At 44.3% G+C, this 15,025-nt stretch overlaps 1 protein-coding gene across 1 annotated transcript in view; it reads left to right on the top strand.

Moving 5' to 3' along the window:
- The first annotated feature begins 561 nt into the window (after positions 1-561).
- LOC147030595 (SMAD family member 7-like) overlaps positions 562-15,025 on the top strand; it is a 49,866-nt gene continuing 35,402 nt past the window's right edge. The window contains exons 1-3 of the mRNA XM_085874827.1: positions 562-1,832; positions 12,563-12,616; positions 14,157-14,231. Coding sequence (XP_085730953.1) covers positions 1,304-1,832; positions 12,563-12,616; positions 14,157-14,231 — 658 coding nt within the window. The 5' untranslated portion in view covers positions 562-1,303. The remainder of the gene's footprint in view (positions 1,833-12,562; positions 12,617-14,156; positions 14,232-15,025) is intronic.

Here is a 15,025-nt window from a genome sequence, read left to right as displayed (position 1 = left end):
CACACATACACATACACACAAACACATACACACACATACACACACACACACACATACACATACATACACACACACACACACACACACACACACACACACACACACAAGCGCCAACGGACCCCCAATGTAAACAATATTTTTCAATCACTATTCTAATAATTATTGATATCCTTCTGGTAAATCAGCTGGAATCTCCTCCCTCCTCTCATTCCCCCTCCACCCCTCTCACTCTCCTCCACCCCTCTCACTCCCCCTCCACCCCTCCCACTCCCCCTCCACCCCTCTCACTCCCCTCCACCTCTCCTTCTCCTCCACCCCTCCTCTCACTCCTTTATCGTTCTTTGGTCATTCTCGCCATCAAATACTTCCTTCCTCTCCTTATCAAGACCCTCAAAGCTTTGCTTCTCATTTACTTCTTCGAACTACCTCCCTGAGTCCCCCCACTCCCTTCCAACCCATTCACATTTACCTCGGTGCCAGTCCTCCTCCTCCTCCTCATCCCCCTCCTCCTCCCCCTCCTCCTCCTTTTCCACCCACGCCCCCACCCCACCCACTCCGCCCCACGTGCACGCGACGCTCTATCTCGACTCATTGCTCCTCTTTCACTTCAACTCCTCCTCGACCCTGGACCCGAAACCCAATCGTGTGTTTGCGTCCATCCGCCCGGCCAGCCCTTGCCGCCAGTGTGTCTAGACGGGCATGTGATTGCGGACACACCAATAGCACGGGGGCGGCGACGGACCAGGGAGAACCGGGCTCGGGGAGGGTCACAGGGACGGACGGAGGGGCCAGGGCACGGAGAGGGAGAGGGAGAGAGAGAGAGAGAGAGCAAGGCGGGAAGAGACGACGAGCTGCGCTCGGAATCCGCTGCTGTCCCGCTGTGCTGAGAGAATTCCCCGATCTTCTCGTATCGGCACCACCACGGCACCACCAATCGTCAGGAGCGACCGATCGATCTCTCTCTGCGCGGTCTTGGCCGTCGGTCGGAAACAGGAGTAAGAGAAGAAGGGCTCGAGGCGATGCGATCTCGGTGATACCCGGCCGGACATCCCGACACGATCGTCGCCTCAGGAAGTGCGAACCACCGCGGAAGGGCTCGCTCGAGGGGGCCAGGCGGACGAGGAAGGAGCCGAAAGGCGCCGCGGTCCGAGCCGAGCCGGCGTGGCGGCGCTGCGTGTACCCGCGGGCTGTATGCGGCGAGGGCCGCCGCCCGTGCCCCGACTGCCCACAGCCGCCGGCCCGGAGCCGCGGCCTTCATGGTGCGCCGCCGGAACGGCCGCGTAGGTGCGCGTCTTGGCGCCGCATGTTCAGGTCGCGCCGCGCCGCCCTGGTGCAAAGGCTCTGGCGGAGCCGAGCCGCGGCCTCGGCCGAAGAGGAGGAGGAGAACCAGGGCGAGGCGGGCTCGGATCAAGCGGGCGCGGGAGCGCCGTGCTCGCCCTGGGCCGCTCTGCGTCGCTCGCTCTCGACCACCACCACGGCCATCGGCAACAGCGCCGCTGTCGGCGGCGGCTCGAGCGGCTCCCCGGAGTTGGAGCTCCGTTCCGCGTCCTTGGCCGCTTTGCGCCGCCTGAGCGAGGAGCAGTTGGAAGCGCTGTGCGCCGCCGTGGCGGGACGCGGCGCCGTCGCCTCGTCGTGCGTGCGCCTGTCGGACGGCGCGTTCGGAAGCCTCGCGCCGGGGGTGGATCCGCTCGTGCTGCTGAGCCGCGTGCTCCGCTGGCCCGACGTGCGCCACACGCTCGAGCTGCGACGCCTGGGCACGTGCGTGCAACCCGGCGGTGACTCTGGCGACACGTGCTGCAACCCGTACCACTTCGGGCGCCTGTGCATGCACGGTACGTACGGGCACTGGGGGTTGAGTGTTGAGGGGGTAGTGGGGGGGGAGGGGGTGAAGAAAAGGAGACGAGTGGGACTCGGTTACTGTAAAAGTAAAGCTTTATTGATTATATCGATAGGAACCACTACTGTTCATCAATAGGAACCACTACTGATTGTTGATAGGAACCACTAGTGTTCATCAATAGGAACCACTACTGTTTATCAATAGGAACCACTACTGTTTATCAATAGGAACCACTACTGATTGTTGATAGGAACCACTAGTGTTCATCAATAGGAACCACTACTGTTTATCAATAGGAACCACTACTGTTTATCAATAGGAACCACTAGTGTTCATCAATAGGAACCACAACTGTTTATCAATAGGAACCACAACTGATTATCAATAGGAACCACTACTGATTGTTGATAGGAACCACTAGTGTTCATCAATAGGAACCACTACTGTTTATCAATAGGAACCACTACTGTTTATCAATAGGAACCACTATTGTTTATCAATAGGAACCACTACTGATTGTTGATAGGAACCACTAGTGTTCATCAATAGGAACCACTACTGTTTATCAATAGGAACCACTACTGTTTATCAATAGGAACCACTAGTGTTCATCAATAGGAACCACTACTGTTTATCAATAGGAACCACAACTGATTATCAATAGGAACCACTACTGATTGTTGATAGGAACCACTAGTGTTCATCAATAGGAACCACAACTGTTTATCAATAGGAACCACTAGTGTTTATCAATAGGAACCACAACTGATTATCGAGAGGAACCACTACTCTTTATCCATAGGAACCACTACTGTTTATCCATAGGAACCACTACTGTTTATCAATAGGAACCACTACTGTTTATCAATAGGTACCACTACTGATTATTGATAGGAACCACTAGTGGACATCAATAGGAACCACAACTGATTATCGAGAGGAACCACTACTGTTTATCAATAGGAACCACTACTAATTGTTGATAGGAACCACTAGTGTTCATCAATAGGAACCACTACTGTTTATCAATAGGAACCACAACTGTTTATCAATAGGAACCACTCGTGTTTATCAATAGGAACCACAACTCTTTATCAATAGGAACCACTTGTGTTTATCAATAGGAACCACAACCGTTTATCGATAGGAACCACTCGTGTTTATCAATAAGAACCACTACTGTTTATCAATAGGAACCACTACTGATTGTTGATAGGAACCACTGGTGTTCATCAATACGAACCACTACTGTTCATCAATAGGAACCACTTGTGTTCATCAATAGGAAGCACTACTGATTATTGATAGGAACCACTAGTGTTCATCAATAGGAACTACTACTGATTATCGATAGGAACCACTACTGTTCATCAATAGGAACCACTACTGATTGTTGATAGGAACCACTAGTGTTCATCAATAGGAACCACTACTGTTTATCAATAGGAACCGCTACTGTTTATCAATAGGAACCACTACTGATTGTTGATAGGAACCACTAGTGTTCATCAATAGGAACCACTACTGTTTATCAATAGGAACCACTACTGTTTATCAATAGGAACCACTAGTGTTCATCAATAGGAACCACAACTGTTTATCAATAGGAACCACAACTGATTATCAATAGGAACCACTACTGATTGTTGATAGGAACCACTAGTGTTCATCAATAGGAACCACTACTGTTTATCAATAGGAACCACTACTGTTTATCAATAGGAACCACTACTGATTGTTGATAGGAACCACTAGTGTTCATCAATAGGAACCACTACTGTTTATCAATAGGAACCACTACTGTTTATCAATAGGAACCACTAGTGTTCATCAATAGGAACCACTACTGTTTATCAATAGGAACCACAACTGATTATCAATAGGAACCACTACTGATTGTTGATAGGAACCACTAGTGTTCATCAATAGGAACCACTACTGTTTATCAATAGGAACCACTACTGTTTATCAATAGGAACCACTACTGATTGTTGATAGGAACCACTAGTGTTCATCAATAGGAACCACTACTGTTTATCAATAGGAACCACTACTGTTTATCAATAGGAACCACTAGTGTTCATCAATAGGAACCACAACTGTTTATCAATAGGAACCACAACTGATTATCAATAGGAACCACTACTGATTGTTGATAGGAACCACTAGTGTTCATCAATAGGAACCACTACTGTTTATCAATAGGAACCACTACTGTTTATCAATAGGAACCACTACTGTTTATCAATAGGAACCACTACTGATTGTTGATAGGAACCACTAGTGTTCATCAATAGGAACCACTACTGTTTATCAATAGGAACCACTACTGTTTATCAATAGGAACCACTACTGTTTATCAATAGGAACCACTACTGATTGTTGATAGGAACCACTAGTGTTCATCAATAGGAACCACTACTGTTTATCAATAGGAACCACTACTGTTTATCAATAGGAACCACTAGTGTTCATCAATAGGAACCACTACTGTTTATCAATAGGAACCACAACTGATTATCAATAGGAACCACTACTGATTGTTGATAGGAACCACTACTGTTCATCAATAGGAACCACTACTGATTGTTGATAGGAACCACTAGTGTTCATCAATAGGAACCACTACTGTTTATCAATAGGAACCGCTACTGTTTATCAATAGGAACCACTACTGATTGTTGATAGGAACCACTAGTGTTCATCAATAGGAACCACTACTGTTTATCAATAGGAACCACTACTGTTTATCAATAGGAACCACTAGTGTTCATCAATAGGAACCACAACTGTTTATCAATAGGAACCACAACTGATTATCAATAGGAACCACTACTGATTGTTGATAGGAACCACTAGTGTTCATCAATAGGAACCACTACTGTTTATCAATAGGAACCACTACTGTTTATCAATAGGAACCACTACTGATTGTTGATAGGAACCACTAGTGTTCATCAATAGGAACCACTACTGTTTATCAATAGGAACCACTACTGTTTATCAATAGGAACCACTACTGATTGTTGATAGGAACCACTAGTGTTCATCAATAGGAACCACTACTGTTTATCAATAGGAACCACTAGTGTTCATCAATAGGAACCACTACTGTTTATCAATAGGAACCACAACTGATTATCAATAGGAACCACTACTGATTGTTGATAGGAACCACTAGTGTTCATCAATAAGAACCACAACTGTTTATCAATAGGAACCACAACTGATTATCAATAGGAACCACTACTGATTGTTGATAGGAACCACTACTGTTCATCAATAGGAACCACTACTGATTGTTGATAGGAACCACTAGTGTTCATCAATAGGAACCACTACTGTTTATCAATAGGAACCACTACTGTTTATCAATAGGAACCACTACTGATTGTTGATAGGAACCACTAGTGTTCATCAATAGGAACCACTACTGTTTATCAATAGGAACCACTACTGTTTATCAATAGGAACCACTAGTGTTCATCAATAGGAACCACAACTGTTTATCAATAGGAACCACAACTGATTATCAATAGGAACCACTACTGATTGTTGATAGGAACCACTAGTGTTCATCAATAGGAACCACTACTGTTTATCAATAGGAACCACTACTGTTTATCAATAGGAACCACTACTGATTGTTGATAGGAACCACTAGTGTTCATCAATAGGAACCACTACTGTTTATCAATAGGAACCACTACTGTTTATCAATAGGAACCACTACTGATTGTTGATAGGAACCACTAGTGTTCATCAATAGGAACCACTACTGTTTATCAATAGGAACCACTACTGTTTATCAATAGGAACCACTAGTGTTCATCAATAGGAACCACTACTGTTTATCAATAGGAACCACAACTGATTATCAATAGGAACCACTACTGATTGTTGATAGGAACCACTAGTGTTCATCAATAGGAACCACTACTGTTTATCAATAGGAACCACTACTGTTTATCAATAGGAACCACTACTGATTGTTGATAGGAACCACTAGTGTTCATCAATAGGAACCACTACTGTTTATCAATAGGAACCACTAGTGTTCATCAATAGGAACCACTACTGTTTATCAATAGGAACCACAACTGATTATCAATAGGAACCACTACTGATTGTTGATAGGAACCACTAGTGTTCATCAATAAGAACCACAACTGTTTATCAATAGGAACCACAACTGATTATCAATAGGAACCACTACTGATTGTTGATAGGAACCACTAGTGTTCATCAATAGGAACCACTACTGTTTATCAATAGGAACCACTACTGTTTATCAATAGGAACCACTACTGTTTATCAATAGGAACCACTACTGATTGTTGATAGGAACCACTAGTGTTCATCAATAGGAACCACTACTGTTTATCAATAGGAACCACTACTGTTTATCAATAGGAACCACTACTGTTTATCAATAGGAACCACTACTGATTGTTGATAGGAACCACTAGTGTTCATCAATAGGAACCACTACTGTTTATCAATAGGAACCACTACTGTTTATCAATAGGAACCACTAGTGTTCATCAATAGGAACCACTACTGTTTATCAATAGGAACCACTACTGTTTATCAATAGGAACCACTAGTGTTCATCAATAGGAACCACTACTGTTTATCAATAGGAACCACAACTGATTATCAATAGGAACCACTACTGATTGTTGATAGGAACCACTAGTGTTCATCAATAGGAACCACAACTGTTTATCAATAGGAACCACTAGTGTTTATCAATAGGAACCACAACTGATTATCGAGAGGAACCACTACTCTTTATCCATAGGAACCACTACTGTTTATCCATAGGAACCACTACTGTTTATCAATAGGAACCACTAGTGTTCATCAATAGGAACCACGACTGTTTATCAATAGGAACCACAACTGATTATCAATAGGAACCACTACTGATTGTTGATAGGAACCACTAGTGTTCATCAATAGGAACCACAACTGTTTATCAATAGGAACCACTAGTGTTTATCAATAGGAACCACTACTGTTTATCAATAGGAACCACAACTGTTTATCAATAGGAACCACTCGTGTTTATCAATAGGAACCACAACTCTTTATCAATAGGAACCACTTGTGTTTATCAATAGGAACCACAACCGTTTATCGATAGGAACCACTCGTGTTTATCAATAAGAACCACTACTGTTTATCAATAGGAACCACTACTGATTGTTGATAGGAACCACTGGTGTTCATCAATACGAACCACTACTGTTCATCAATAGGAACCACTTGTGTTCATCAATAGGAAGCACTACTGATTATTGATAGGAACCACTAGTGTTCATCAATAGGAACTACTACTGATTATCGATAGGAACCACCACTGTTTATCGATAAGAACCACTACTGTTAATCAATAGGAACCACAACTGTTTATCAAGAGGAACCACTACTGATTATCAATAGGAATCACTACTGATTAGGAACCCCTACTGTTCATCGAAAGGAACCTCTACTGATTATCGAAAGGAACCTCTACTGATTATCGAAAGGAACCTCTATTGTTTATCGATGGGAACCACTACTGATTATCGAGAGGAACCTCTAGTGTTCATCAATAGGAACCACTACTGTTCATCAATAGGAACCACTACTGTTCCTCAATAGGAACCACTACTGATTATCGAGAGGAACCGCAACTGATGTTGACAGTTACTGTTGCTGATAATCCAAAGGAAGCAGGAACCACAACTGATTATCGATAAGAACCATTACTGTTCATCAATAGGAACCACTACTGTTTATCAATAGGTACCACTACTGATTATTGGTAGGAACCACTAGTGGACATCAATAGGAACCACAACTGATTATCGAGAGGAACCACGACTCTTTATCAATAGGAACCACTACTGTTTATCAAGAGGAACCACTACTGATTATCAATAGGAACCACTACTGATTAGGAACCCCTACTGTTCATCGAAAGGAACCTCTACTGATTATCGAAAGGAACCTCTACTGATTATCGAAAGGAACCTCTATTGTTTATCAATAGGAACCACTACTGTTTATCCATAGGAACCACTACTGTTTATCAATAGGAACCACTCCTGATTGTTGATAGGAACCACTAGTGTTCATCAATAGGAACCACCTCTGTTTATCAATAGGAACCACAACTGTTTATCAATAGGAACCACAACTGTTTATCAATAGGAACCACTCGTGTTTATCAATAGGAACTACAACTGTTTATGGATAGGAACCACTAGTGTTCATCAATACGAACCACTACTGTTCATCAATAGGAACCACTTGTGTTCATCAATAGGAAGCACTACTGATTATTGATAGGAACCACTAGTGTTCATCAATAGCAACCACTACTGATTATCAGATAGAACCACTACTGTTCATCAATAGGAACTACTACTGATTATCGATAGGAACCACCACTGTTTATCAATAGGAACCACTACTGATTATCAATAGGAACCACTACTGATTAGGAACCCCTACTGTTCATCGAAAGGAACCTCTACTGATTATCGAAAGGAACCTCTACTGATTATCGAAAGGAACCTCTATTGTTTATCGATAGGAACCACTACTGATTATCGAGAGGAACCTCTAGTGATTATCAAAAGGAACCTCTATTGTTTATCGATAGGAACCTCGACTGATTATCGAGAGGATCCTCTCCTGATTATCGAGAGGAACCTCTACTGATTATCGAAAGGAACCTCTATTGTTTATCGATAGGAACCACTACTGATTATCGATAGGAACCACTACTGATTATCGAGAGGAACCTCTAGTGATTATCGATAGGAACCTCTACTGATTATCCAGAGGAACCTCTACTGATTATCGAGAGGAACCTCTACTGATTATCGAGAGGAACCTCAACTGATTATCGATAGGAACCTCTACTGATTATCGATAGGAACAACTACTGATTATCGAGAGGAACCTCTACTGATTATCGAGAGGATCCTCTACTGATTATCGAGAGGATCCTCTCCTGATTATCAAGAGGAACCTCTACTGATTATCGAGAGGAACCACTACTGATTATCGAGAGGAACCTCTATTGATTATCGAGAGGAACCTTTACTGATTATCGATATGAACCACTACTGATTATCAAAAGGAACCTCTACTGATTATCGATAGGAACCACTACTGATTATCGATAGGAACCTCGACTGATTATCGAAGGGAACCTTGACTGATTATCAAGAGGAACCTCTACTGATTATAATCGATAGGAACCGCTACTGATTATCGATAGGAACCACTACTGATTATCGATATGAACCTTGACTGATTATCTATGGGAACTGGACTGTTTATTGATAGGAACCACTACTGATTATCGATAGGAACCTCTACTGTTTATCGATAGGAACCTCTACTGATTATCGATAGGAACCTCGACTGATTAATTATCGATGGGAACTGGACTGTTTATCGATAGGAACCACTGCTGATTATCGATAGGAGCCTCTACTGTTTATCAATAGGAACCACTACTTTTTATCAATAGGAACTGCCACTGATGATGACAGTAACCATTGCTGATAATCCACAGGAACCACTACCTAACAGGATGCGAGATAGTCCTGATTGCACTTCACTTCTGTTCTAATCTACTTCTAAATTCCTCCCCTAAACCACTCATTCGGTCCTCTTTTTTCCCACCTGTGGAACCAACTTTCACATCCTCTTCAATCTCAATCTTCCCTCCAGGTCTTCTAGGCAGCTGTCTGTCCCCCATCTCATATCGTCCCCAATCCGACCCCCCCCCCCAACCCCTACCCCGTTAACCTCTCCCACCCACAAACCCACCTCCTTCCATATTTCTAGTTTTTCCTTCCTGAGAGTTTCCTTCTGGATCCATATTGTCCACCCCTTGCTTCCTCCTCTACCCCACCCCCCTTTCCTCCCCACACCACTTGTCCAGGTATCCCTCTATTTTATCCTATAACGCTGCTGTTGGTGTTCCCGACTCTCCCCCTCCTCTCTCTGCTGTTCCATTTTTTTCTGTTGCGTCCTGATCCGTTCAGTGTTCCAGCTCTTCCATGAACCTTGACCTTGTATACAAAAACACACCCCGTGGTCTCTCAGTCATCTACCTGCTCTCATCTGGTGTTCCTCCATCTCGTTCATACATCCTCCCCTCACTGGCTCCTTCAGGTCACACACTTTCAATGACTTCTCATTCCTGAACCTACCAAAGTCCAAGCAGATAGCTTTACTCCATACACCCCTTTATTGTTCTATTTTATCAACTGTGGGACCACCACCTGGCATTTGTTTTTTTGTTCTGTCCAGCCCACTCACCAGGGTCTTCAAAGTGGCAGCTCAGCCATCTCATTCCACCCCCTACCTCTTATACCCATTCTGATTGTACTTGCTCTCCCCTGCCTATCCATCAATAGTACGAGCCCTCATTCTGCTCTTTCATGAGCCTTGACCTCTATTTCTTTACAAATAAGAAATATCTTTAGGGGGCACTACCTTAGCCACTTGTGCCCAGGAACGATGCCGTAAGGTGAATGGGAAAGAGTGAAAGAGATCTTGACCAGACAGGGCATGACTACGGACCACCATGTCAAACTAGCAGTGTGCTACGGTTAGATGGATTTTTCTGTACAACTTTCTGTCAACACCGGTCTTGGACATCACTGCTTCTGACTTGAAGCTTACCTTGTTGTAGTACTCCCACTTGAGCGCTTGCCTCATTATACCTTCTTCTTCAAATCCTGGATATAATGTGCTCGATTTAATATCCTTTTACTGTGTTGATCGGCTTTCAATCTTATGTACTGTACTGTGTTAAATTTTGTCCATTGTCTCCTTACGGCTTTTTATGTACGTAAAGGTACACTGATGTCGCCCATTTTCCTTGTTCCGCATGTCGGATACGCTTACATACTAAACCCTCCATGAGCCTTCGATCAACACAAAAAGAAAGTGGTTCACGTGAAACTTGCGTAAAAGATGCCTGGAGATCTTGGATGTGCACATAGCACAGGAATGTTGGTCCAAATGGCCTCTTATTCCCTTGCATTTACGAGGAAAAAAAATGCTCTTATCATCATTCTAGGCTGGCAGGATGGCCTAGACGTACGCACACCTCACCTCAAAGCTGTCTAGCTTGGGTTTGAATCCTGGCCCAGCTTTCACAGGGTGGGTGATTCGTCAATACGTGTGCCGTCCCTCGAATGGATGTTAAACCAGGCGTCCTTTCCGCCAGCATTCGTTGGTGGGCATTAAAGGCCCCACAGTGTCTTTAGTGAAGAGCAGGCGAGCTATCGCCGGAACCATGGCCAAATTCCAATTTCCTGCCCCATAACTACTGCTTTAGTAGGCAATGGCAAACCACCGAGCACATCATAACCCCTGCCAAGAAACTGCTTTGGCAGCACCGGCCCTCTGTAAGAGAGTATGGTACTTCAGAATCTTCATTCTTGAACAATGTTTGCATCGAACAGACAACTTAGGAAAACGGCAGTCTCAGCATTCCCATCGGCCGGCAGTCATGCCCCATGTGAAATGCACTGCACGCAAGGTGCGGACTGCAATGGAGCCTCGTGTCACGCTTGCAGCCCAATTAAATGTAATTTCGGGGTAGGAGTGCGGGCAAATGAAGCCATGCTGAAATACCCAGTGAAATGATAACAACGCTCAAGGTTTGAACAGACGTTTCATCCTCGTGTTGCGCAGAATCACTTTGGAGCGGGAAATTGGTTCGAAGTCACTTGCACTGAAACGATGAAATTGCTCTGACCCAGGCTTCAAGGGGAGCACGCGGAGCCCTCTTCTTGACCGGCTTCGGATGGCATTTCACAAAGCCATGCTCCTTCTGCCGTCGATTGTGCAACGGCGGCGAGAGCGGACCCGGCAAGCCTGGGCTCGTGAGCGCGAAGCTCGGCGAGAGTCTGCGTAAATTTCCCCTTGCTGCCGGCGTATGCTGCTTGCGCCCAAGCCATTAGGAACGATTTTTCCTGCATCGGCAAGCACCGCGGCCAAGATTTCCATCTAGTCAGACATTACTGGACGTCGCTATAAATGTCTGACGCGAGTGAAGCTTATCTCCCGCGCGTTGCATTGGAACCACACGGTTTTGATACTCGGGAGGCGAGTGTTCGGTGCCAACCCTCATGGATTTTAACGCCGTTTGGCCTGCTTCGAAACGACCTCGAATGGCCGCACAAAGTGCCTGCAGAAGTCCTGAATGCATGGGCCACCCCCCTTGTGTTCGTACCGAAGCCGGGACGGTGCTCACGGGTACACTCTGAATCGGGCCACCCCTCGTGTTATTTATGGCAAATGTCATACAGTGCATCTTTTGCTCTCGTTCCTTACCCTCGTGTGAACCGTAGTTGCACTGCGAAAATAGTCTTTGGCTTTTATTGTCTCATGAACTTCCAAGCCTGCATGGGGGTTCACCCCCACAGTTCTGATTCGCATCAAGAGCACCGTTTGTTCTGTTTCACTTTGCCGTCCCAGCCTGGCACGTGTTAAGCCGTCTGAGAGCGTTCACCATTTCATGTTCATGCACTCCTATTATTTTGGTTGTCCACAGTTGCGTCGGCCATGTTGTCACACAACAGGTAGCAGTAGTTATCGATTGTGAGCAGCACAGCCCTTCTTGGGAGATAATTCATTGTGTTGTCAGGAACTGTAACTGAACTCTCTGTCTTTTTGCATCCCTTGTTCGACCCACAGATTCACCACCTCCTCCATATTCAAGGTTTTCACAGCAATGCATCAAGCTCCAAGGTCCGTCCCGCATAACCTGGCACTCTTCTTCTACTTCTTCTTCTTTCTCTTGTGTATTTTTTTTTTTCTCCATGTCCATACGGATAAATATTATATTATCCTTCGGGGTATGTTAAAGATCTCATGGGATCTTTCAAAAAATGATGGCTCATCATTGTGTGCAGGTACCGTGGTGAAATTCCTAATTCCTGTCCTAATCCGAAATCCATGGCAACAATGCATCAGCAGCATCGCGTGTTTGAATGACTGCAATCAGCAGAACAAACTTGTAATTGAAGCCTACTCAAAATGAACGCTCACGACTACTACGTACATTTCGAATCGGGCCACTTAGGGGCTACACGCATATTCCGCATACAAAAATGGAAGAGTTTTGATGGCCCGTGCCGTCCCACTGACTCTTGCACACCCCGATCCTTCCGCAGTCCCTTCACAATCCAATCTCCCTCCTCTCCTCCCCCTCCCACCATTGCAAAGATGGCCCCATACAAGTCATTTGGTTCCACTTATATTAAATAATAAAAAAAACTCCTCATCATTCATTTTGACCAGAGTGGCAAAGTAATTCGGCCCTAGCGTGCTTACCGAGCTGTCATGAGTTTGAAATGTGCAATGGAATCTGATCCAACTAACGTTGCCATCTGGTGCTTTGCCAGCAGTGAGGCGGCGCATCGTGAAGTATGCGTCTTTCAGAGGAGTCGTAAAACCAGCTGTCCTGCATTCGATCTTACAGATACATAAAAGACCCCTCTGTGTGTTTTTTTTTTCATTTAACAAGAGTATTTATTCTTGTTGTTATTTTGAACTGATAGATTGTCCAAATTCAGAGGTCCCTTTATGAGTGTAGACTGTAGAGTCTCCCATCCTACCTCGTTAGGACCCTCTCTCTGCTGTCGTGGAACTGTAAATGGCGAACCTCCGGCTGATGGGATCGTCCAGCACTTTTTTCAGTTCTTTCAGAGCGTGATTAGTTTTTGGGGTTCGAAGACATTGCCCAAGTGGTGGGGCTGCACCAGTGTTTTAAAGTGCATGTTTCTTCTGCTCTCCATTGGAACTTCACTTTAATATGGGAAGAGCTCTTCTTCTTCTTCTTCTTCTTCTTCTTCTTCTTCTTCTTCTTCTTCTTCTTCTTCTTCTTCTTCTTCTTCTTCTTCTTCTTCTTCTTCTTCTTCTTTTTCTTCTTCTTCTTCTTCTTCTTCTTCTTCTTCTTCTTCTTCTTCTTCTTCTTCTTCTTCTTCTTCTTCTTCTTCTTCTTCTTCTTCTTCTTCTTCTTCTTCTTCTTCTTCTTCTTCTTCTTCTTCTTCTTCTTCTTCTTCTTCTTCTTCTTCTTCTTCTTCTTCTTCTTCTTCTTCTTCTTCTTCTTCTTCTTCCACAACTATTCCCATGTTCTTTTGTGGGGGGTTTTGGGGTGGTCCATGCATTCAGTTTGGAGGTTTTTGCCCAAGTCTTAACGTGGGAAGAATGTTTGCGGTGAATTTAGGTTGCAAGTTTTCTGTCACTTCTAGCTGGTTAAATTTGCATTATTTATTTGTTCTTGCAGAGTCGACGGAGGAGGAAACTGTTGTCTCGACTGAGACGGGTGGTATGGGCAGTACCTGGTTCCCTGAAGTTCAAGGTTAGCTTTGTGACATCTACTCCATATTTTCGGTTATGCTTTCATTTCTACCCATACGCTTCTTTTATATCTGCCATCAAGGTGTTTGTGTTTTCAGCATGTGCTTATATTCATGGAGTCTTTTGGCTCCAAATCAGGAAAACAAAAATAATTTCCACAAGTTTCCTGTTCACCGTTTTTGGCCTGCTGATGAAGCCATTAAGGCAGAAACGCCACTGTCCATCCTGGGTGTTCGTATGAACTTTGTGAAAATCCACGTGACCATTGCATACTGCCCCTTTTGGCGGTTGGGAGGGTAGCCGGGAGGGAGAGAGGGATGTGATCCATGGTAATGCCCTGTTGAAATCTATCCTTGGATCGATGGTCCCTTTTGGATGAGTTTTTCTCATGTCTGAATTCCTCCTTCCATATGATTGGTTAATCTGTCTTTATTATGCTAATCATATGCATGGGATGTGAAACACATTCAATCTCTTCTGGCCTTTATGCACTCTTCTTTCTGGTTTTTGGTTTGTGGGCGCCAGCAGTGACCACTATTTTCGTTGTGTCTGTTTGTCTGTTTGTGACTCTCTCCAGAGCATAGCTCCATGACGTTTGATGCGATCTTGATGAAACTTGGACACAAGCTAGATATCATGGTCTAGTTGTGTCTTTTCGTATGAGGGGCGTCCCACGCCCCTTGTGGGCGGAGCCACGCCCACTTGAACTATTTATTTATTTTCTCGATTTTTTTTCTCACAATTTCATTTCCTAGAAGCTGCACGTAATGTCCATAAGTACAACATATTAAAAAT

The sequence above is a fragment of the Eptatretus burgeri genome, chromosome 3, assembly GCF_056783735.1.
Source record: "Eptatretus burgeri isolate ZD-2024b chromosome 3, Ebu_testis_v1, whole genome shotgun sequence".
NCBI lineage: Eukaryota > Metazoa > Chordata > Myxini > Myxiniformes > Myxinidae > Eptatretus > Eptatretus burgeri.
This window is presented reverse-complemented; position numbering and strand designations above follow the sequence as displayed.